The sequence below is a fragment of the Mytilus trossulus genome, chromosome 1, assembly GCF_036588685.1.
Source record: "Mytilus trossulus isolate FHL-02 chromosome 1, PNRI_Mtr1.1.1.hap1, whole genome shotgun sequence".
Lineage (NCBI taxonomy): Eukaryota > Metazoa > Mollusca > Bivalvia > Mytilida > Mytilidae > Mytilus > Mytilus trossulus.
In genome coordinates this window covers 107,665,726-107,691,906 of record NC_086373.1, presented here as the reverse complement: position 1 = coordinate 107,691,906, position 26,181 = coordinate 107,665,726, and the positions used below count along the sequence as shown (strand labels likewise).

Below are 26,181 nucleotides of genomic sequence, written 5' to 3'. Positions count from 1 at the left end.
CCTTGTTTATATTTAATGAAAAAATTGTTTTCGTCTAAACTTCACTCAATGAAATGTATATAATATAAAAAAGAAGAGGTGGTATGATTTTCAATAAGACAACTGTCCACTAGTGACCAAAATTACACAGACAGTAACAACTATAGGTCACGGTACGATCTTCAACAATAAGCAAATCCCATACCGCATAGTCAGCTATAAAAGGCCCGATATGACAATGTAAAACAATTCAAACGAGAAAACTAACGTTGCTGTCATCCATATACCTACTTGTATATTTTAAAAATGTAATGGCTGAACAGTTGTTGTAATATCGTTGCCTGAACTATCATCTTTAAATAACAATGTATTTTCCGTATGAATTTTGTTCAATGCGGAATAACAAGTAAATATTAAATTAAGATAGCATAAAAATACATAATTCATTTTAAAGGGACCTTAGACACCAAAAAATTTAACATGAATCAATTTTGTTTCAAACATTCGTAAAAGTACAATTGTGAAATAATAGTAAGCAGTCAGTTAGATTCAATCTGGTAACGATAAGCTCAAGAACATCGCTGATGTATTATTGGCTTGATAGTCAATACATAAACCTTATTTGGATCCATCTTCATACGACCTTCAGTTTGATTTTTTACTTTATTTCGATTACGCCTGTGCAAAAGATATAATGGCTTTAAAATACATTGAAAAGTCGAACAAGGGAACCATAGTATCTGAATCTGCCCACACAAACAAAATGTTAAATCACAAAATTACTCAACTCCGAGGAAAATTCAAAACAGAAAGTCCATAATCAAAAGGCAAAAGCAAATAAAAAAACACATAAAACGAATGGACAATAACTGTCATATTCCTGAATTGGCATTTTGAAATGTAGAAAATGGTGGATTGAACCTGGTTTTATAGCTCTAAACCTCTCACGTGTATGACAGTCGCCTCAAATTCCATTATATGTGTATCAATCAATAAGAACAAAAACAAACAAATATTTAACAACTGTTTAACAAAGATGCGCCAAAAAGGTTATATCAAATTTAACAACCACATTCATTGCTTACTTGTTTACGTATTTGAAATCAACCCAAATTTTTGAAGTCCTGTGACTGAATGGCAAGGTTCACATCAACTCTAGTGTAGAGTCGCGTGCTTGATTCAAAATATAGACGTCATACAGTAATAGTATGCAGGTAAACGATAACAAATTTTCATAAAATCAAACAGACCTAAAGATATTTTTGCACGATTGCCTGTTTATGTAACTGTATTTATATTTATGTTTACATCGGTATGCCTCGGAGGTCATCTCGATAGTTACCAAGATTTTGTATAGACTTACATATAACCCAAATGCTCATATTGAGTCCTTGCATGGTTAGTTATATCTTTTGGAACTTTTTATCTTTGGATGCACGTTTAAGTATTTAATGAATCAAACAGTAGATTATGATTCAAATCAGTTAAGATGAATTTGACAGATAATGCCACTTTTTACACCTTGTCCTAGTGATGTCATTAAGTTAGACTAGACAGCTCAGCAAATGAAATTTATTCCATTGACAGCCAGAACGTTGTTAATGACAGCTGGTTTACTCATACAAATACTATGGGGACATTAAGTAAGAACAATCTTAACACTGATTACTTGATAACAGGATTAGAATATGACATCGATCACGCAAGGACATATAAACCAATTCAACAAATACTCCAAAGTCTCAAGATATCATTTTATTCCACAATTACGCCAAATTTATTCTTTTAATTATCCATTTCTCCGTCCTTTACTTGAGTTTATCCGCGCGAAAAATGTAGTTATTAAGCAGTACTGATAAACATATTTTTTGTTTAACCAGAGGATTTTTAGTTTTTTTTTTAGAATTATTATTAATTAATTACTCCAACAAAGTAGTAAATTTCTTCAGGCAAAGTTTACGTCAGATTTATCTTCGTGTTGAAACTACAAAGGTTTTATGGAATTTTATCTATCCTACTCATATTCGACCTATGTCAGTAGCTAGTATCCCGGCTAGATAATGGGGTCTTATTATGATGAGCAAACCGACATGGAAACGTTCAGGTTTAAAATCAACATTCAACAATATATTGAAATATAGCAAAGCTATTTTCGATGCCCTTTTGGGAAACTTTGAGATTTAGAGACAATACAATGGCTGATTCCCATATTTAAAAAACAATATTATGGATATTAAAAGGTTATCTCATTTGTTGGTAACAAGACAGTAACAAGATATGATAACAAATTAAATACATATATAATAACCACAACGAATTCAATATGTATTCTTTGCTAATGAAAGAGAAAAAATAACATTTTGATATCAAACGAATAAGTGTATAAAATCGCAGTCCTTATTTAGTACATTGCAGAAAACAAATTGCGAGTTTAAAGGGAATACTGCTAAATTCACAGAGATACACGATCTATGAATTTGTTGGGATCCAAAAAAACATTTGTGTTTCCCTTTTGTTAGCCATATATGGTCACAATCGCCGATTGGGAGTAAAGGTTATCTTCTGATTTATTTAGACAAGCATTTTATCTGTTTGATAATTACCTATCGTGAAACCTCCTCTTGGGCATATAAGATTTATCTCCAAGAAGTGTGAGAGACTATCTTCCGGGTGATCCGGATATCCCTGATTTGATGATCAAAGACTGCATTATCTGTAATCGTTTATTTTTTGTCTGGTTTATGTCTGTACTTGAGCATGGGCTGTTATAATTCAGACGTGTTCGGTCGTGGTTAGTACCAGTGATATCTACAATTTAAGGTCCAACGGTTTGAAATTTACATTTTGGTTGTACAATGTATATGCGCACAAGAGAGAGAAGATCGGCAATGGTGTTTATTTACGTCATTTTCTCCTATTGATGATCTTTTCAAAAATATTCAGTTTGCGTTTAGGATGTGACGCTCTACGGTACTAATAACATATGCGATTATGAAGGGAACAGCATACAGATTGAAATCAGTAATCAGATAGTTAGAATGATGCACTGAAATTGAAAAGTGCTATTCGATTATAATAGTTACATCCTGGGTTAACTGATGTTATTGCAGGACTTATACCTACAAAAAAATACGGACGATTTTGTTCGTTTCTATATTTTTGATGCACTTCAATGTTTATGTTATTTCTTTCCTCATATAGTTGATGTGTTTCCCTTTGTTTTAGTTTGTATCCCGGATTTGTTTTCTATCAATTGATTTATGACTTTTAAACAGAGGTATACTACTGTTGCCTTTATTTGCTCTAAAAAGCATAGATATGGCATTTGAGTATGTTACGTGTAAAGCAGACAAAGTTTGACTATTCGGATAGTACATAGTATAACGCCAACAATATTGCATCCGTATTCTGGAAGTTAAAATATTTCTGAATATGTGAAGAATCAGAATCTGAAAAATGTATACCTGATAAGAAAGTGTGAGTTGTTCATAGTTGTCTGTTCGTTGAGGTAAACGATGTTTGACGCGTGTTATATGGATAATGTAGAAACGATTTTTTCTCTCACTTTTAAGTGCTGCATTCGCTTTCATCCGATTGACTCTAAAGAACTGTTTCTAGTATTTTTATAACAAGTGTTTGACCAGTAGCGGTAATATGATCATTGCATCCCAGTACGAAGTATAAATCTGTCAAATGTGTACACAACAGATATAGATTAGTGTACTACTGTTGCATCATTTGATTAAGCGGGATATATTAATCTACTCGGAACGGAACTACCTTGATCTTTCATCGTGTATAGCAGCAGATGCATCACTTCCTGGACAGGGACAATGTTTCTGTAATAGCCAGAAACCAATACCAGGTTTGACCAGTCTGTAAATAGACATGAGAATTCTTATATCCTGAAATGTCAATAGTGATACCGACTTTGGCTCCCCAAACAGTCCGAAAGTTAATTTTGAATCAGTCTGTAGGTTATGTTAGTGCCTCCTGACAGATGTTAGTTATCATTAAAACGGTAACATAAATCATAAAGATTCCTACGAAAGAATACAAAGCATTTCTGACGTCATAACTTCCTGTCTGCATTAGATATTCCAGGGAGACGAAATGATTTGATAGATCGGCAAAGGAACAAATCTATATACGATTCTCCCGTGTATTTGGACACTTGAATTTTGTCCATGATTTGTGTTTGAAAAAGATTTTTTACAAACAAGTATTTTTTTTACCCTCTGAGACGTTGTAACTTGGAATTTGATACGACTGTCATAAAAGTGAGAGATTAAGGTAGCTTAAAACCAGAATTTAATCGACCATTTTTAACACTAGAAAATGGCTTATCAAGTCAGGAATATGACAGTTGTTATCCATTCCTTTGATGTGTTTGAACTTTTGATTTTGCAATTTGGAAGGGACTTTCCGTTTCAAATTTTCCTCGGTTTTAGTTTTATTGTGATGTATCTTTTTAACTGATTTTTTGTGACAAAGATTTGGGGATGTACGGCGGGCGGTCAGGCACGCGACAGCCAATGTTGTCCATGCGTTTACTCATGAACAGCTCAACCAACTCTTTTAAAATTTTAATATGTTGCTACTGACAACAAAATGGAGGTCATGTTCAATAATGACGATTTTGACTTTTACCGTTTAGGAGTTATGGTTCTTGAAAGATTGACAAATTGTGTTTCAAGTCTTGTCCATTTATTTACTCATGAACCCTTCAACCAAAGCTTTTCAAATGTAGAATGATTTTACTGATGACAAAATTGAGGTCACATTTGGCATTGACGATTTTCATTTTCACCGTTCATCAGTTATGGTTACTCAGGACACAAATAAATGTTAATAAATCCAGTTTGCTGTCTCTTGTTAATTATTTAAATAAAAATAAAAATTTGTAATTTATTTGCATACGACGAGTTTCTATGTTTAAAATGTCCATCCTTAATACAGATTTTGCGTTTTGTACAAAAACACAAAAACAACACATCAAGACTTGTTTTTCTGATTAAAATTGATTTAAATAACTCAGAAACTCTGTAATTATGTCAATTGTACAATTCAAAGGTAACAAATAATCCTTGATAATGTTAAGGTTTTAACAGGGCTCGGTAGCTCATCAGCTGTTTTAAAAAGGCGTAGTTATTATCTCTTGTATTGTCGCTTCTATTGTTCTTTTGTTTCTTTTAAAATTGTAACACGATGATGACTGCTATACCCATATTTTGACTATTTTATTTAATAAGTTCTGTTTAGTTCACGCATTATTGTAAATATAACGGAATTTGATCTGACTGTCATCAAAGTTTGAGGGTTAGCGCTTTAAAACCAGGTTTAAGCCACCATTTTCTACATTTGGAAATTCCTGTATCAAGTCAGGAATATCACAGTTCTTGTCCATTCGTTTATGATGTGTTTTGTTATTTGATTTAGTCATGTGATTTAAGGAATAACAGTACTGTAGTTGAAGAGTTGCAACCGTCAATTGTAGATTTGACGGTCGCAAATGCAGTTTTACTGGCGACGCGGAGCAGGCACAAAGACGTCATGGCTAAACGTGACGTCATACAAACGAAAACTTGCAAACTGGAGGTTATTTCGTTACCTGTACGCTTCAAATTTGGATAAAATTACATTAAAACGGCAAATTCGAGGTAGGTGTTGTTTTATTTTTGATTATATAGTAGTAATCCAACATTTGTTGATTCATCAATTCGAAATGGCGGGTCTCACCTTAGTTACGCCTGGTCAACTGTGGATTTGACGGCAACTGTTAGCCAATGAAAAAAATTGTTACATCCAAATTGCATTAGAATATGGACTTTCCGATTGGATTTTCCTCGAAGTTCAGTATTTTTGTGATTTTTCTTTTTATTCCAAGCTCAGCAATTAAAGGCAACACTATTATACCGCTGTTTCAAAGTCATAAATTGATTCACACCAACTATGAAAGGAAACCAGAAAAAAACGAAGAGCGACAAAAACAAACGACGATGCAATATACATAGAAATGAACTATAAGATATCAACTGCCATATTCCTCACTTGGTACAATTAGTTATTCCAGGATTATAATTGAATACGCCAGACGCGCTTTTCGTCTACATAAACACCAGTGTCGCTGATATCAAAATATTAATGAAGCCAAACAAGTACAAAAATGAAGAGCATTGAGGATCCAAAATTCCAAAAAGTTGTGCCAAATACGGCTTAGGTAATCTATTCCTGGGATGAGAAAATCCTTAGTTTTTCGAAAAATTCAAAGTTTTGTAAACAGAAAATTTATAAAAATGACCACATTATTGATATTCATGTCAACACTGAAATGTTGACTACTCGGCTACAAGACATTTAAAAAAATATTGGATAAAACCTTGTTTTGTGACTAGCCACACCTTACGCTTGATAGCAATGTTCAATATACCGCTACGATGACAACATTACATGACAGGAATACAGTACAAATAAATGCAAGAACACTCAGGACAGAGAAATTCATGAATGAATAATATAATCATGTTAACATTTCTTCTCTAAAAGAGGGGCACAAGATACCAGAGGGACTGCTCTAACTGTGTGTATTTTTAAAGCTTTTATTCGCCCTTGAAGCGTACGTGACACTCTCTCACACTGGCCTATCATTCAAACCCTTCAAATTAAAGATTCATGGCGTGTTCGATACACCCGAAAAAACGTGGAAAACAGTATCCCTTAGTAAGAAAAGGTCGATCCTAGTTCTAAACATGTAAGTATTCTTTAGGGGTTCAATTTGGCTCCTATTTTATGATTTCACATTTCTCTTCTGGTACATAACGCACAAAAAGAAAAATAAGATTCAATATAGATAGTCCCTTGATGGTAGGATTATGTATTTCTAAATCTATAAGCTTGATGAAATTTCCGTTTCCCGTGGGTCTTCTTAAATAATATGTACATACATTTCAATAAACACGATTTATACATATTTTGCCACATGCGTTCAAACTGGTTGATATGTTTTATTGGAAAGTTTTGATTGTTTAAATGAAAAAAGTACTTTATAAATTATTTGCGTCCGACCAGCTTTGTTTAAAACTACCATCCTCAATAAAGATTCTACGTATTTACAGCAAAACAAAATTATACATCACAACTAGTTTGTTTGTCTGATTGAAATTGCCATATCTCTGTATCACAGTAACTTTGAAATTATGTTATTCTAACGATTCAAATAAAAGAAAATCTTTGAGAATAGTAAGTTCAAAAATTGGCCCATGAGGTCATGAGCTGTTTCAATACTTGCATTGACGCAACTATTTTAAGCTCAGCAACAGGCTGACGATTTTAATTTATTATATCTTTTAAAATAATCACTTTTAATCAATATGAGTAATTGTAAGATGTTGTAATGTTCCTATGAAAATACTCCCGTAGTCATGATTTTGGAAGCATAAGATGATTTGCATATTGTTAATTATAATGGTGTAACAGATAATTTCATTCAGAAAACAAACTGTCTCCAATAAACAGATTCGTCACGTGTTATACGAAAAGAAATAGAATGAATGTCAGACTCCTCTAATATATACAGGATAATGTCACAACGAGGCGACTTGTGATAGGGAGAAAAAGAATAAAAACTAACTTCAATTGTAATAACGATAAAGAAAATACAAACTCTCTCAGAGACGAAGTTATACATACAAAGTTCTAAAGCTTGAATACTATGTATAAACGAGAGATATACAAAACACTGACACTAAATCAGGAATGAACATTGTAAACATACAGCTACCTAAAAACATGACATTGAGAGAATTACCAAAGTAAACTCAAACTTAAAGAATAAAAAAATGAAAATTCAACGTTTTAAATAATTCCGAAGCGTCTTTCTGAATTTTCTTTATATGGAACACACAAACCCTAAAATTGGAAAGCCATTGCTGAATACATTCTTGAATGCTTTGCTAGCTATATGACCAACAAGGACAACACACAAATCATTAAATCCATCAAAATGAAAACCATAATTGGGTTTTAAACTGTACTTTCTATAAGTTTTTCTACCTAATTATATCAACGAATATTAAACATCCTCGGATTTCAAATATTTGGCTTTGAGCGTTCCTGATGAAGGTAAATCTAGAAAAGCGTTTCACGCATTTAATAATTAAACGTGTTGTTTTAAATTTTTCACTTTACTGGGTCGACACGTTTGCTGGTGATCTATAAGTCCCCGAGGGTATCATCAGCTCAGTAGTCTGTACTTCGGTACTGGCATGATAAACAAATCTTTCTAAAATTTTCCGTTTATAAATTTTGAAACTAAGGTTGCAACTCCCTCAGGCAAAGTTGACTTAAGATGAATTTGGCTATTTATTTTAGGTAGTTTTGTAGTTTTGACATATATCTCTTCAACGGTTTCGGTACTTATAAATCCTCGGATTTCAAATGTTTGGCTTTGAGCTTTCCTGATGAAGGTAGATCCAGAAAAGCGCTACACGCATTACATTTTTAAATGTGTGGTTTTCTATTTTTAAAGGACTTGTATGTTATAAAACATATCAGTGCTGAAACCCTGCGCCTGTGATAACCGGATGTTCTATTAGTCCCCCATCGGATATATTGGAGATATACTAGAAATTTAAATTAAACTTTATAAATTCAGTGCATTTAATTATCTTTTCTGTAATAACCATCATCAGGAACACTCAAACCACAATAATTGAAATCATTGTACATATCGCAAATGTCACAACAATAGCTTTATCGTAAGAACTATCACAAAATTAGGAGCTAATAGAAAACTATCGCAAAACAAGGGTTAAATCTAGAACTATCATAAAACCAGTGGTATATGGACAATCATAAAAAAAACCCAAGGATTTATACAGAGAACTTTCCCAGAATGCAAGATAAGAGAACACACTCAAATCAAGTGTTTAAATGAAATTGGACGCGAGTAACAAAATAATATATAGCTTTCTCTCTACGCATGCTACGTATCGGGTTTAACTTTATTGAAATTTCGAGAAAGTATAAAATGATATATATTTCTATTTCTATAAAGAGGATGTTTAGTAATTTTTATAAAGCTATGAATTTTTTCACGAAGTTTGACTGATTATTATATATATTATATTCCCCATTACTGTTATATGATATCGTATTATTATCGATTGAGCAGTTGTGTCTCAAATACTTTTAATAATAAAGACTACTGAACATTTTCAAAAAATTATATTTAAAATTGTTTTAGCAATTGTTGTGAAAATCTTGAACAACACGTACGTTACTAGCAATACAAATGTAGTATTTTAACATCATGGAATGATAACAGTACAATGTACTAGTATTACAATATTATATTTGAGTTAAGAACCATCACTGTACATAGTCAACATATTGATAAAAGAGTATACTTGTTATTTAGTTAGTAAGAAATTCGCACTTTGTCAAATACCTAATATGAATTCGTAGCAATTATATCAAACTGCATGTAACATTTTTCATTTATTATTGCGTAATCATAAAATCGTATGCCCCATTCGTTAGGGTGCAAATACATATATTGAATAGAATATTTCCAAGTACATTCCTCTGACTTTCAATTAATTTGGTTATAATTTCCGTGTTGATATACTGCATGTAACCACAATGGGATTTTGTTTTTATTTCATATTAGTCGTCCTCCGACTGTTCCATTATATTTTCAGATGATTAATTGTTCGTTTTTATGTACTATTTGCCGCTATTATATTTCTGTCTAATTCAATTTGTAAATTTGACAAAAAGGAACAATATATTTAAGCAAATTCCCCCAGATGATAATCAACTATCCGGAAGTTTATTATGTTGAGTGAAAGATCGGTTAGAACATTATCATATATCAATAATTAGTGTATCAATATTACGAGTCAAAAGATTCCAAGCCAATAAATATAACTATGTTTCTGTTTGAAGGCAGATTCTCATATTGTAAATAACTAAAGGAAGAAACAGAACAGACATTTAAAAGAATTGCCAACAAGAGAGCCAATGCCATAATCGATGGACTTATTCTTCCCGCCTCTTTGATTTGGTGACACATTAGTGTCATAAGACTGAGATGATAAGTAGGCGTGGCTTTTGAAACAAGACAGAACTCTTTAGAGCACATGGTTTTAGATAAATCACTTAAGAACTGAATAGAAGTTTATTCCTTGAAGAAATCTGAAGTTAGCTGAAGTTTGTAATAATGGATTACAAAGTATATAGCACACTAGTTGTAAATACAACAATAAATGAATCTGACTATTGGACGGATTATGACTATGATATACAAAGTTTTACCATGCCATTAAATGAGATCATACCTGTGAGTTTTATCTATGGGATAACAATGATCCTAGGTATTGTTGGAAACGTATTGGTTATATACACAATAGCTACCTACCAGCGGATGAAAACTATCACCAACACATTTCTCGTCAGTTTGGCTTCAGCAGATCTTCTTGTTATACTTGTTTGTGTTCCTTCTAAGGTAAGTATGTTACATCTTATTGCTTCAGAGGGAGATATGAGGTTACTATTGCGCTGCATATATACTAGGTTTTATTGTTTTGTTTCCTAAATTAGAAGCCTGTATTTTCGTTTGTATAACCTGGTATAAATGCACTGATAAACTATTAGTTCAGCGGTTCATGACCAAGTTCAATGGCAGTTAATGCGCTTCTTTTGAACAGCTGTATACTAATGTTGCCTTTGTCCAACATTATCTTAACTCCCGCATCACCCTTACGTGTTATCTATTATACAAATGACTTTTTGTAAGCTTGGCATCGTTGATGACTTTTTATTTCGGTTTCATTGTATACTTTATTTTGACAGTTACTGTAGAATCGTGTGACGGGTAACAATTATATAGCAGCAGATGAATGTGGACCTGTCTACGAGCCAGGTCTCACTCCGTTTGGATTTAATGCTCTATTTATGGGCATTATGTTTTCTGGTCTGTGCGTCCGTTCATTCGTTCGTTCTTCCGTTCGTCCCTTTTTCTGTTCGACTGTTCGTCCCGCTTCAGGTTACACTTTTTGGTTAAAGTTTTTGGTCGAGGTAGTTTTTGATAAAGTGGAAGTTCAATCATGTTCCCTTTCATATAATCTTGTTAATTGTAATTCCAAATTAGAAATTCTATCCCATTTTCACAGTCCACTGAACATAGAAAATGAAAGTGCCGATGAAGTATCCGTGTACTTGGGACACATTCTTGTTGTAAATGTTTTTCTATCTATACATGGTAAATGAAAGGTACCCTATTCCTTTACTATATCGCATTGATTATATTTGTTAGTCTTAACCGATCCGGAACAGACTATCATAGACTCAACGGCACTAAAGGTGTATGACTGTCTTTTCCTTACTTTTACACAAGTGAAATTGATCAAATATTTTCCATTTAAAGAAAGTTAGCATATATGCATTTATTACTTTCGCATTCCTACAGATTTTAAAAGGAGTTTTGTTTGCCCACAATGCCAATATAGGTAAGATCGATTGTTTTGTTGTTATACATTTGAATTATTGTCGTTTACAAGGATTTGAAACGGGTTCTTATTATGGATTAGCACGTCTAAATTAAGTACCGATCTCTGGTTTGTAGCACGACTGATACTAAATGATCTTTAAAATGAGCACATAGTGAATTAAAGTAGCTTCGGTTTCTTATAGTTCTGTTTAACTAAAACTTGAAAGATAATATTTTAACATTGACTATGTTTCGCCTTATGTTGATCTAATACTTCAAAAGACTGATAATCAACAAAATCACGAAATGCTACTTAAGACACTGATTAATTCGAATTAAATCATTACTATATTACTTCGTTATTATAAGTATACTTCGTTAACTGTAAATAAACCATTGCTTGAACGTATGCCTTTCGTACTGTTAAATATTTCCCCTTCTCCCTTCGGTTAATGTATCCTTTCGTGTGCTCATTCTATAGATGTACTCATATATTATCAATGCTAATGGCCATGTATGACATTTTCTATTGTATTTTTTACGAATTTGGCTGCAAGCTTCATGTTAGAATACCTTACCGTTTGCAGAAAGTTTAAATCCATTTATACTTTAAAATGAGAGAGTGTAAAAGTATTCAGATCTAACCTACTAATATCTGGGGCAATATGCGTAATTGTTTCTACATAGGCCGTAATGGTAACGTTTTCTTCTGTTGCTCAGTCCATATCGTAAACTTGTATATGTATGATGGCTTGTTTCGAAGCTGAGACATTTTTACATATGTGGTTAAATTTTCGGGGTACGAAGTGGGATTCATTTTTCCGTAAATTAGCAAACCCCGAGTATCCTTTTGCGATGTGGCTCCTCATGGTAAAAATTCCCATTTTTAACACAATGAGTGCATTGAAAATTTAACACTTTGAACACATTTAATAGCTCCATAGTTTTCACACATTTATTATGTGTTCCCCTACTTCCTAAATTAACACAAATGGTTCAGCTCAGTCATTTTTTTATTATATAAATGTGTCAAATATCACTACACAGAGATTTTTCGTTTACACGTGACTTTTATGTTCCTCATTTCAAGGCGCATTAGGGATATTGTCCCATCTAAACTGTTGGTCATCTTTTTTTCTTAATAGTCATGCGTCACTAGTACCTTGCTAAAAAAAGTGTGTCCGATATTATTGTAAAAAATGCCATATTTTCATTCATTTAAAAGATTTTGAAAAGTGTAAAGTAACAATTTCGTTGACTAATCTGGTTTACACACAAATGTTTATGAAAGTTAAACTATAATTTACAAACCTTTCTAACCCATAGCATGCATTAAACGATATAAGTGCTATTCTGTCTATCCATATTCATATCTAGGTTTATATCGGGTTATATAGCCGTTGGGAATCATCAAGGGTCATTTCGATGGATAACTAGATGATGTCTACATTAAAGTACTTTCGCAATGGTGATGAATTATTGTGAGTACGTACATTGATAATTTGTCTTTTTGAATTTTTTTCCACCAAGAAGATACGTTTTAGTTCTTCATGAAATATGTCATTTGTTTCAAATCAGATAATTTGAACTTAAAAGTTCATGATCCTGTTAGACTCGAATTGATCGATAATCATGTATGTGTTAAAAATGTTGTAACTCTTAGTTCCAGCACTTTCAAGCACAAGTTGTACAGTTGGTTAGTGGTGAACATTCCAAAAGAACATTCAAACGCAAATTAAAAAAAAACCCATCACAATGTAATGGGTACCATACGAAACACAACATACACCAAACCAAGGACTGAGCAACACGAACATCAAAAACCGGGGGTTTTCTCAGGTGCATCGAATGAATAAGCATATAAGATAATCCTGCTCTCAACATGTTTTGCTTATTCAATTATGAACCCGTTGATAAGTGTAATTCGGTATATGTAAGGAAAAGAAGGCAATTTAGGTTTCTGCAATTGGAACTTATCCGTCATCTGTGAAACAAAGATTCAAAAACAGTCAACCAACTCATGACGGCGTCTTTCAAAATTTGGAAGGAATGAACTCAACGTCATCACTTTTAACTCTTGATTTAAAAGCTTTCTTGTGAGCAGCAACCCTCTTTCAAGCGGTGTAGTGGTTAGTGCATCGGACTACTAACACAAAGTTTCCTGGTTCGATCCCCGTTTCGGTGAACAATTTCCAGCTTTCGCTTGACACCATTTGCGAATACGGTCTTGCGAAACGATGATAATCCGTCGAAAGAGGACGATAAATAGCCTGTTACTGAGCTGAATATGTTTTAAAAGAGCCATATATATTGCTCGAAAAAGACAACCTTGCAGCTTTCGAAAAAGACAACACTCGCACCCGAAATGAGATTTATATAAATTGCAATAACTTGTTTTACTTTCGACTATAACTTGACAATTTGGATCCTCATTGTTCTTCAACTTTGTACTTGTTTGGCATTATAACTATTTTGATATGAGCGTCATTGATGAGTCTTATGAAGACGAAACGCACGTCTGGCGTACTAAATTATAATCCTGGTACCTTTGATAACTATTTAAACTAAACTATATATCAAGGAAATCATGATAGGAAGCACTTGAATGTCGTATCAACTGGGATACATAAACACAATATACAGTTATTATATACAATTATGAATCTGTAATCACCTTATTTGTCATAACGTTTACTTTCAATCGACCTTATTGTCAAGTTATAGATGAAAGTCAGGATATAAGGCAGGCTTAACTGTATGTGAAGTAACCTTTATGTCAAGTTCGATTAGATACACGATGTTCAACATAATTATCAAATTTTAAGCTTTGTAGCGAGGAAACATAATAGTAATAGCGGAAGGTGAAGTTAAAAGATACAGTCTTCTAACTTCTTTACTTTATTCCTTAAAAGACTCTGTATAAAGTCAGCCTAATGTAAATAAAGGAACAGGTCGACAGGGAGAGGAACGTAGTTGATACCCAAGGGAAACACGTCTTCCAAACATAACAAATATGTTGTCAGCCAAGAAACCAATCATTTATTAATATATAAAGACTGTTTCTGTAGTTATTGTAGATAACAGGACATGTATGTTTACGGTTAAAAATAAACAGTATATATAATGCTTGATAAATAATTAAAAAAAAACAACATGTATAAGCATTACAAAGGAAAGAACCATTTTCCTTTATTAGTAAGTATATCAATGTTGCTGTTCAACAACAAACAAATGGAATATGTAGCTCTATCTTTTTTAAATCATAGATAAATATAATGATAATTAAACAAAGAAATCGTTTATTTAATATGTAGATTTGTTATAGAAAACTTATTCTCAGTAAAATTATTTGTTGTCTCTTAGTAGGAAATGAGAGTCGGATAATAAGACAGTTGTGATTCAATACGACCGGGAGTTTAATCTTTAATTATAGTATTTTCTTTCATTACCCATGCTTTTTCTGTCAGAACTAATCTGGTTCTAGAAATTCATTTTGATAACTTAGTTTTAACAGCATGTTATGACAGATGTTAACATTAATTTGACGTTTAGGATTATTTATTCAGCAGCAAGCTTCACAACAATATAATCTAGAAAAATAACATCGAAACCTTAGGAGTCGTTGTGTCTAATCAATTGGCATCGGTAATTAGTGCGCAATGGAACGTCATATTACGTTAAAGGGGGATAAAGGGTGTTTATAGCATTTACTTTAATATATAAAAGTAAAATCATTGTCTTTTCTGCTAGAGGAAGCTCTATTTGTAATGAAAATGTGCAAACATAAATCATCAAACTTATCGTCGGAGTTTCGTTATTGGTTTATTATAATTGTAGCTAACCAAAGTTATAAATACGTTCATTTCTGTTGTGTTATTTTAGATGACCTTGCTGCTTTGAATGTCTAGGTTCTAATGGCTGTTATATGATATGAATAGATTGATCACATATTTTATCCCCACCTTATTGATATATACAACAAATAGAAAAATACGCTAATATAGGATGATAACCTGAAGGTTCTTCCTGTTTAGATACACGATTATTAATTAGATTATCATTTGGATCATTTAATGTAAATAAGATAAAATTCATCTATTTTCAACGGCATGCCATATTTCAAAAAAATCCGAACGCCTTCCAAAATAGTATCCTTTGAAAGAACTGAAATATAAAACCTCTGTCACACCTTACTGGTTACGATTAAAATAAAAGTCGTCCGTTGAAAAAAAATGTTATCCGTTGGGAGTCCGTTGAAAAAAATGTTATCCGTTGGGAGTCCGTTTATGTACTGACCGAATAAAACGGAGGTGTGACGAATGCATAACGGACACACTCCGGACATTCTATCCGTTGGACGTCCATTCAAAGTTTTGAACATGCTCAAAATTTTCCGCAACGGATATGGACGGACGTCTCACGGACAAGAACGGACGTCTAAAGCCTCTGTCACACCTTACCGGATAGCTCGAACGGACGCCTAACGGATACCTTTAATTTTCGATCCGTTCATGTCCGTTAGACGTCCGTTCTTATCCGTTAGGCCTCCGTCTATATCCGTTGCATGCCCGTTAAGCGTACGTTTCATCCGTCGACGTCCGTTCTGTCCGGTGGAAAATTTGAGCATGTTCAAAACTTTGAACGGACGTCCGTTAGGCGTCCGTTTTGTACGGTACTCGTCCGTTTCGTTTCCGTTTTGTATCCGTTACGTTTCCGTTATACATCCGTTGGAGGTCTGGCAGATAAATTCACCATCGGACTTCTAACGGACGCCTAAACAATAAAACGGATGTTGAACGAATGTGAAACGGACTTCTACCGGACGTATAACGGATAAAACGGATGATGAACGGATCTGAAACGGAAGAATGCCAATTGAAAATTTCTCGTCAGAAATGCCTATTAGATTTCCTTTAAGATTCATGAATTCTTATTATTCATAATCGATCTTAAAATAAGGGCACATTTTCACAATCAAGCAGCTGTTATTCAGGTCAGACACTGCCCTTTAGCGGCATAAGTCTTTGTTAGTCTTGTATTATTTTAATTTTAGTTTCTTGTGTACAATTTGGAAATTAGTATGGCGTTCATTATCACTGAACTAGTATATATTTGTTTAGGGGTCAGCTGAAGGACGCCTCCGCGTGCGGGAATTTCTCGTTATTTTGAAGACCTGTTGGTGACCTTCTGCTGTTGTTTTCTATGGTCGGGTTGTTGTCTCTTTGATACATTCCCCATTTCTATTCTCAATTTTATTTTAAAGAACAAACCAAAACCAGTTACACTAAATATTTTCAATATTAATGCGATTTACATGTAGTATTATTGTCGCCTTTATTTTTTTCATATATCTTGTTTTTCCGTTTTATCCGGTACGCTTCCGTTAGGTGTCCGTTTTTTGTGGTACTCGTCCGTTGGATGTACGTTCGACATTCGTTCTGTCTGGTACGTCTCCCTTTCTCGTCCGTTGCATACCCGTTGCATGTCCGTTATGGATTCGTTAGGCGTCCGTTTTAGTTGGTCAGTACATCAACGGACTCCCAACGGATAACAATTTTGTCAACGGACAACTTTTATTTGCATCCGTTAGGCTTCCGTTCGTCTTATCAGGTAAGGTGTTACCGAGGCTTAACGGACATGAACGGATTGAAAAAAAGTCATCCGTTAGGCGTCCGTTCGAGCTTTTCGGTAAGGTGTGACCGAGGCTTTAGCTGCACCATAAGAATATATGCTAATGTAATAAATTTGATATTATTTATGTTGAAAATGACAAAACTATAGTATATAAAGTTTACATATTATAAGGAAGAACTTTATTTTTACAGTCAATAAATCGTGTTTCTTTTTATCAATATTTGTTTAAAACAAGGTCTTTTTCATCTAGAGATTTTTTTATGGAAATGTGCACAGCGTCAAACCTTATCTTTTGAGATTCGTTATTATGTTATTACTATTGGTTCAAAGCACTGTAATTTGTTCCAAAAAGCAGCTAATACAATACAGATGTAATTATCTTAAAGTTTACAAAAGACTTTAATTGAATATTCATTTTACAAATTTATAATTAGCATCTATTCAGGCATCGACGTGGGATGACAGCTGAAAAGTTGTTGGTGTATCATGATAGGTGACTTCCATACTATTTCATCTGACCCATGGACTAAGATTATTTGAAGGAAAAAAATAACTCTCAACACAGATATCAGGCTTATAATGTGAAACGACACATTCGTTTTTCGTTTACACCAGACCTGATAGTGGTATTCAGTTTTAAAAATACCATAATGATGAACATAAAAAATCGAAAATACCTAAAACCGATGTTAAGTACGGCTGATGAAAACTTTGTTTGGGGACGAAAAGTATGAGCTTTTTGAGTATTTCAACATTTAATAAACAGAAAATTCCATACCAATTTACCAACCAATTACATATTTAATGTGAACATAACGTGTTTACTAGCGGTGCACACATTACCACTATGTTCAAATAGATAGTTTGATGAAACTAAAATGTACCCTTACAAAATTTACATTATTGCGTCTGTTTGGAAGATATTTCCAAATTTATCACCTACAGTTCTGGCTATCTGTGACACGGAATATTCTTGTCAATCGGACAAGGTCAACCAAGACATGATTTTGTCGCCGAATCTTTCAAGATGATTAATGAACTTATAATTGCATAATTCAATATATAACGTAGCCTTATTTTTTTCCCTTGATGGTCATATTACGAAAGCTTTGGAATAATAAAGTGATGGATTACCGCTCAATTGATATAGCAAAAATGTGCGTGTCTTGTGATAAATGATACGTCTTTATTAATGCAAGAATGTTTCCTTTTTTTCATTTATCATATCAATATTTGTATGTGTGTTGTATCAGGTTCAACAGCTGAACAGTACGATGGTGTTTTTCACTTAGAACTGAGATTTTAAGCAATTGTTGTGTACATGTGATTGAAAATATAAACTTAAATATCTACAAGTTTTGAAAAATCGTAGTAGATATATAGTTATATTTTCAAAGTCATTAAACAACAGTTTGAAAATGCTCACATTTTCATATCTGTAATTCCATAGTTATAATAGAAGTATAGCATAAGAAAATTTTCGTGTCTTACATTTTTAATTCATTTCATGAGTTGGACTGTCCCTGTGATATCTTTTGTCCCTCTTTTGTATATTCAGTGGTTGAACATGCACGATGAATTTAATATTATTGTATGAATCACATTCTCATTATATAATCTTAACATTTATTGAGTTGTTTACGGGATACCCTATTTCTCCAATATGTTATTAATTATACTAATCATACTTATTCCCTCACATGACTTTTATAAAAGAAGAACGAAAGATATCTAAGGGACAGTCAAACTTATAAATCTAAAATAAACTGACAACGCCATTGACTAAAAATGAAAAAGACAAACAGACAAACAAAAGTACACATGACACAATACCGTCGGATCTGTATGTTCAATATTTAGTTCCTTACGAAAAACTGTTTGATTTTTACATTCTCAGTACTGTGTTAAAAAAATAAAAAATAAAAAGAGTGATAAATAAGATAAATCTGGATACAGAGAGTCCATGCAAAGTCAGAGACATTTAAGTAGATTAGGTCTACATATACAACAGAAGCGTGTACAATCAACTATCATTGACTATTTAAAGCATTTCTGATTTCAAACAAACTCTCGAAGACACCACCATGATCAAAATCAAATACTTAGTAGCATTATCAAATCATTAACAAAAACATAAAAAAGAGTTAAACTTGATATATATTATATGAACTGGTAAATATATCCTGTATTCTAAAGATATAATCATTCTTCTATTTCACTAAGATTGAAAAATTATATAAATCTTGTTGCTAGCTTTGATAGGTGTCAGAAGCTGAAACAAATGGCTCTGATTTAATTCATCACATCTAATTTTTTGAGTCCCCTGATACAAGTTTCTAATTAGCAATTATTCATTCCAGTTCTGCGTAGAATTTAATTCAACTGCCAACTTGCATGAAATTTTGAAAATTATCAATGCTTCTACTTTCTCAAGATATATCAAAGAACCAAAATGCTTCATCTTTTAATTATGAATTTATTCCCTTAAAGCTAATATTTGTTGTAGTATTAATATCATATTAGTGTAAGAGAAGCACGATCTACAGTAACGATGTCATCGATCTTTCTTTGTTCAAAAGGTTAATGGGGGGTTTTATTTCATATTCTAGAATTTAATTGGATTTGCTTAAAATATTAATTGATCATCTATATGCGTAGCAGTTGGTGCTGATAAACTGACACCCAAATTAAGAAATAACAAAATGAATAAGCAAATGATGGTTTCTAGAAATTGGATTACTATACATTCAAATCTTCAATCACTCCCATTGGTCAGTTTAAGTAATTTATTTCATTTATTTCGATTAAATTAATTATTCTGTCAAATAAGAAATTGAAAAATACTATCTGCATGGTAATATGGCATTCGTGCAATGATAAATAAGATTTTGTAACTTATCTTTGGTACTATGCCTTATTCTTTTGTATTTTTCATTAATGAATATATGCTGCAAGTTGTATTTACTGTCTGCATCTGTGTGGACTTGAACCATTTTCAATATACCTTTCACATCGGGTTGTCTTACAGAAATGACTCAAAAAGTCTATGCCCTTTTTCTGTCAAGCAAGATATATATGGCTTTTCAGAACCGATAAATCTACTTCATTTGACCTTCAATGAATAGTATTCTTTTTGCCCCCAGATCTTATTATTTTTAGCACACATTTATCCAGTTTTACTTTGATATAAAGTCAAGGTAAATGCTTCAAATTGCACATGAGAACACCCCAAGTTTCTAGTGGGGTTCGTGTTGCTTAGTCTTTAGTTTTCTATGGTGTGTCTTGTGTACTTTCATTTGTCTGTTTGTCTTTTTATTCTTTAGCACTGGCGTTGTCAGTTTATTTTCGATCTAAGAGTTTGACTGTACCTCTAGTATCGTTCGTCCCTCTTTTCAATCTTATTTTAGGAATTGATAGACAACTATATTTCAAAACCTATATAAATACACTAAACATTAAAAGTAAACCAACATAAAGCACTACGTCAGTTATAAGTTTGTTGAGTTTTATTTAACTCGGTAAGATAGAGTAGGAAGGAATCGTTCGGTGTTTAACATTAGGTAAAATGTCCACTTGTTGTTACTGTTTTCTTTCTGCACATCGATAAATAGATTAGATGTTAGGTACAATTTTTATTCAATACAATACAAAGACTTTTCAAAAAGGGAACAACAATTTGTTTTTGTACATTAATTTGGGAAGTGTGTCTACGATGGAATCATTTCAATTTTCACGTTTTCTTTTCTTTTCATTTCATATAATTTTATATATATTTTTTTTCGGAAACTGCAAACAATGATGTGTTTCTTGATATTGCTTTCTTTTTTTCATATTTAAAATGAATCAATTTGTTGATTTTTGGCTAGTTTTTTTTAGAATTGTCAAGTATCAAAGAAATACATAGCCATCATTTAAATCTCATTTAACATGAATTACATATCAGATATACCAGATATCCTTAGGTTTGATATAATGTATCTGAAAATGTCTTTATTTCAAATATATAGAAAAAGTCAAATGTACCAGGCTTATAATTTAATACGCCAGACGCGCGTTTTGGGAGAATAAGACTTATCAGTGACGCTCAGAACAAAATAGTTAGAAAGCCAAACAAGGACAAATTTAAAGAGCATGGATAAGCCAAAATTCCACAAAACTGGCGAAATACGGTTAAGGTTATCTATATCAATCCATATCAAGCTATTCATTATTGCTGTAACAGTTGCAATCAAACTGTATTCTTTCGATTGCCTTTTTTGTTCAATACATTCTTAATCTATATCGGAAATATGGCAATTAATGATAGCTTTAATTCGAAAAGAACTCATTGAGTAAATGTTAAAAGCTGAAAGTCAGCATGCACTATTTTATCCATCTTGAATTAAAGTCTTAAGTTGTATTCAGTTCAGCTAGCTTAATTATTGTCGTTATTCTTTACAATGTAACATGTTTTACGTCTTTTCTAAGAAATAAAACAAAAACCATTAACTTTTAATGTCAATTCCAGCAATCAGCTAATTCAAAGTGATAATTCTGTCCCCATAAAGAAATGTTAAAATTGTTCTGTAAGAGATGATTCCGTTGTACGAGTTTTACTTATCATCTGTTGACTAGTAATACTACTTTTATAAACGAGCCGACACTTCATCTCGAATGAAAAGAATAACGTAGAATAGTATGGACATGTTAGACATATGACGTATACGATTTACACATGAGAATAAGCACATTAGTTGGATGAGAGACAACAACAGACTATATTTCAACGCAGAACAAGACATTGACAAGCAATTACAATATAATGTCATGTCACATTCAAAAACTGCATACTGCAAATATAACAACGATGCTGTCTGGTCACAAACAAATAAAAATTTGAAACACCGATGTTAAGTGCTTTTAACATACATTTTGTAACAATAATCGTTTATTTCTTTCCACCGAAGTCGATTCAGATGTAGTATATAGTAAATGTTTTATATGGTTGCTGCATTCAACTTATCATCGAATTTATTATTACCTATAATCGAGTAGGATTTGACACGCCTAGTGTTTTGGTAGGGTTCGTGTTGCTGAGTCTTTAGTGAAGCGTTTTGATTTTGCTGCTTGTCTTTTCTATGTTTTATCTCTCTAGCCATATCGGGGTGTATGTTTTAATTGAACTTATGATTTCGATTGCCTCCTTGGTCTTTCCTCTCTCGTTTCATATAAATATGGTTATGATGTACAGTATTTCTTTTGAAGTGCATTATGAATATACCATAATTGCATTGTACTGGATTAAACTTTCGAATTTTGCTCTAGCTTAAATGTTCTCGGCGGAGGTATGCATCAAACTTAAAACAATTAGAACGAAGTCCGGATTATTAAAGATGTTTTTTGTGACTTTCATGTATCAAAACTGCACAGGGCTCATTTTAAAACATAGTTAGCATAATTTAACACAATGTCCTCTCTTCAGGCTATAATTACCTGCAGCATTGAAAACATTTACAGTGTTTTGTCTATACACGAATCTTTTATATTTTGTTTTGTTTTTGTGACAACTTCTCTATAAACACTAATTGTCATATCTTTAAAATGAAAACATCCTAGATCGAAAAGACTTGTTTATAAATGAGCAATTGCTAATTATCATTGGCATCTAAAGTCTGCTGAATGTGCTCATTGAAGAGTGTAAAGCACGATGATTTACTACCAATATATCTAATTCAGTATGATGTTAACCATTTAACACATAATACCCAAGTCATCCGAAGGCACAACGTGATTTATTTCTAAGAAAAACTATTTAGTTCATCCATTAAATCGTTGGTTGTATAGTCAGAAAGAATCTATTCAGATGTCTTTTCATAGTTTATTGTTTGATTCATGGAAACAACTTTCCTTTTTCTATATTGTGCTTTTAGGACGTTGACACGCTCGTTAATGATAAGAGCAATTTGCATATACCACATAACAGCTCGATTTTTTTATAGATAAAAGAAGCGTTTCTTTTCATGATGGTTTCAGTTGTTAAAAATGAACAATATTTATAATAAGACAACTAAACCATAAAGAAAAGAACATACTGGAAGCGCAGCGAACATGACGTTTGTTCGATTTCTAGTAAACGGTTTTGTTCCCTCATGCTTGAGTAACCTCTAAAATATGTGAATGATTCTATCATTTTATCATGTCTGTTTAAGTGTTGCGTGTTATCAATACAAAAACAGAGGACGGGTCATATCATAAAGAAAACTGGTAGTTTTTTTTTTTTATTATGATGGATGTATTTTGTTCATGTTTAAATCAAAGTCATGTCTTTTGATAGTCACGAAGAAAAAGGTTATGTCTCTTAAAGGATTAAAAAGAAATCTGCAAGTTGGTAACATTTAGATAAACACAAGGCACCATAGAACATACATAAGAATAGTATATATAAGGTTTACCTTGACTTAGAAAATGGTAACCTCTACGTAAGATAAAAACATTACGTAAAATATATACTAAAGTATTTAAAAGATACGTTTGAGTTTTGTTTGCAAAATTTCACAAAATAGACTTGAAGATCACCAGAGTGAAAATATTGGCCCAGATTTGTTTTTGGGAGTCTATGTAATATAGTTCAACCGTTTGGGTTGATTACGGTGTACTGAAATTTTTTATCAATTAAACTGTAGACAAAAGGAAGATAAAGTTAACGTATAAACGTATAAAGGTAACAAAAAAGTGGAAGACAAATGTAATAATCCCATGAAAACGGTATTTCTAGACCTACAGTCCTTATGGACGACTTTGACCGAAAATATTTAGAAACAAATAAATTGGCATTTCAGTATTTATTATAATCTCGACACCTCTGATGAGCTTTTTGATCCCTATGTCGATGCTACTGATGTTATTTTTGTTTGATCCCTGTGTCGATGCTACTGATGTTATTTTTGTTTGATCCCTATGTCGATGCTACTGATGGTATTTTTGTTTGATCCCTGTGTCGATGTTACTAATGTTATTTTTGTTTATTACCAGCCAAGTATTTATGAGATTAAATAGCTTTTCTTTTAACCTGTGATTTAATTTTAATTTTTTAACGCGATCAATGCAAGGATTCAATTTCAATTGGATTGACTTCAATAGATATAGGAAGATGTGGTGTGAGTGCTTTTGAGACAACACTCCATCCAAATAACAATTTAGAAAAGTAAACCATTATAGGTCAATGTCCGTCCTTCAACACGGAGCTTTGGCTCACACCGAACAACTATATATGTTGAAAAAGTGTACCTCAAAATTCAACAAATATGTTGTCAATAATAATTCTGCATACAAATTACTTGTTCTCCTTGTTTTTATTTTTTTCACTTTAAACATAATAGGCCGTATATTATCACAACGCAATAGATTTATAGCGTATGCTACTATTTTCATATTGCAAAGCATTGTGGATAAAGTATATAGTTGGAATCGGTTGTTTTTTTCACAAAGAGTAAAAAGTAAAATCACAAAAATAATGAACTTAGAGGAAAATCAATCCGGAAAGTCCATAATAAAAAAAAGCAAAATTAAATAACAAAACGCATCAAAAACGAATGGACAAGAACTGTCATAAGATTTTCCATGAACTAAAATATAAAAAAAATTGTAATTGTCAGATATTTACTATCTCTACAAACAAAATAAAAATTTAGACTTCAAATTAATTTCTTTTAATAAATAGTGACTATAGATTTACTCCAAAATGTATGTTATCAGGGCACAATTATCAACTGGTCAGTCGTCATCTATAAAATATATACCATAAACCGTAAATGTACATCTTTCAATTGACCTCACGGAATTGTAGCGTAGGGTACAAACAATTAAAGCGTTGATTTTACTGCAAAATTGTTAGCTGATGTAAAATCTTTTAGACATTTAGCATTGTCATTAAAGCGGGAGTTTTTACTAGCCACAAAACCAGGTTCAACCAACCATTTTTTTTTATAATAATAAGAACCAAGTCAGATAAATGGCTATTGTTTATCTTATAGTTCGTATCTGTGTGTGTTGCATTTAAGTGTTTCTGTTGTGTCGTTGTACTCCTCTTATAATTGATATGTGTTCCTCACAATAAGTTTGTAACCTGGCTTTCTTTTGTCTCAATCGATTTATGAACTTCGACCAGCGGTGTACTACTGTTGCCCTTTTCTTGAATTAGATTTTTTTTTTTAAATACGTTTCTAATTGACACATCCCTGGTTGAATTTTCCTCATCATAAGAATTTCTAATCCAAACTAAAAGATATATACATTTTGTGGTATCGACGATTAGATACATATATAATTACCGCTTTGATAAAGTTGAATACATGTTTTTTTTATGTATTTATGTGTCTTGTTCGGAATGTGTTAATTTTCAATTAAAACCAGTTTTTGTAGTCATCTCCACAATATTGTGCCGCTACTGTGGCTAGAAAAAGGACTTAAATTGTGTACGATAAATAAACGAATGAACGATAAAAGACCTTGATGGTGTACTAAAATATGTTATAAATTATAGCCCCATTTTACGTTAATGTTTGTAGAGTGACTGTAATCAGCCCAAATGATATAGGTATGGAGAAAATGCCATTGGAAATCTATAAACCAGAATGAATGTCACTATTTTCTGTCAGCAGCGCTGACCATCATATTATTTAGCAATGTTAAGCTTACTATTAAAATGGATTATACTTAATAGAAAAATACGTCTAGAGCGCTGACCCTGTGTCATTTGACTGATAGCCAAATATACAAATTAATTAAATGGTAGTAATAAAACGTATGATTCAATTCATTAATAAAAAAGTAATATATGTTAAGGTGAAAGACTGCAAGGTCATGACATTTATTGCCTGAGATGTCAAGTTAAGTTAAACACATTTAACGTATATGTTTGCTAAGATAAATTGACCACAATTATTTTTAATGTGTATATAGTTCCAGTCTTTTAAACAAATAATGTATAAAGGGAACTACCAATCCCCTGCATTTCTTTTTCTCACAAACTAAAATCGGGAGGTTGTTAAGGTGGGGATATTTTAAACCGTCTAATAAATAAATTTAAACGGGTTTTC

General features: G+C 32.4%; 1 protein-coding gene across 1 annotated transcript in view; it reads left to right on the top strand.

Moving 5' to 3' along the window:
* The first annotated feature begins 10,111 nt into the window (after positions 1-10,111).
* LOC134696596 (QRFP-like peptide receptor) overlaps positions 10,112-26,181 on the top strand; it is a 38,380-nt gene continuing 22,310 nt past the window's right edge. The window contains exon 1 of the mRNA XM_063558461.1: positions 10,112-10,486. Within this exon, the coding sequence (XP_063414531.1) occupies positions 10,202-10,486 (285 nt within the window). The 5' untranslated portion in view covers positions 10,112-10,201. The remainder of the gene's footprint in view (positions 10,487-26,181) is intronic.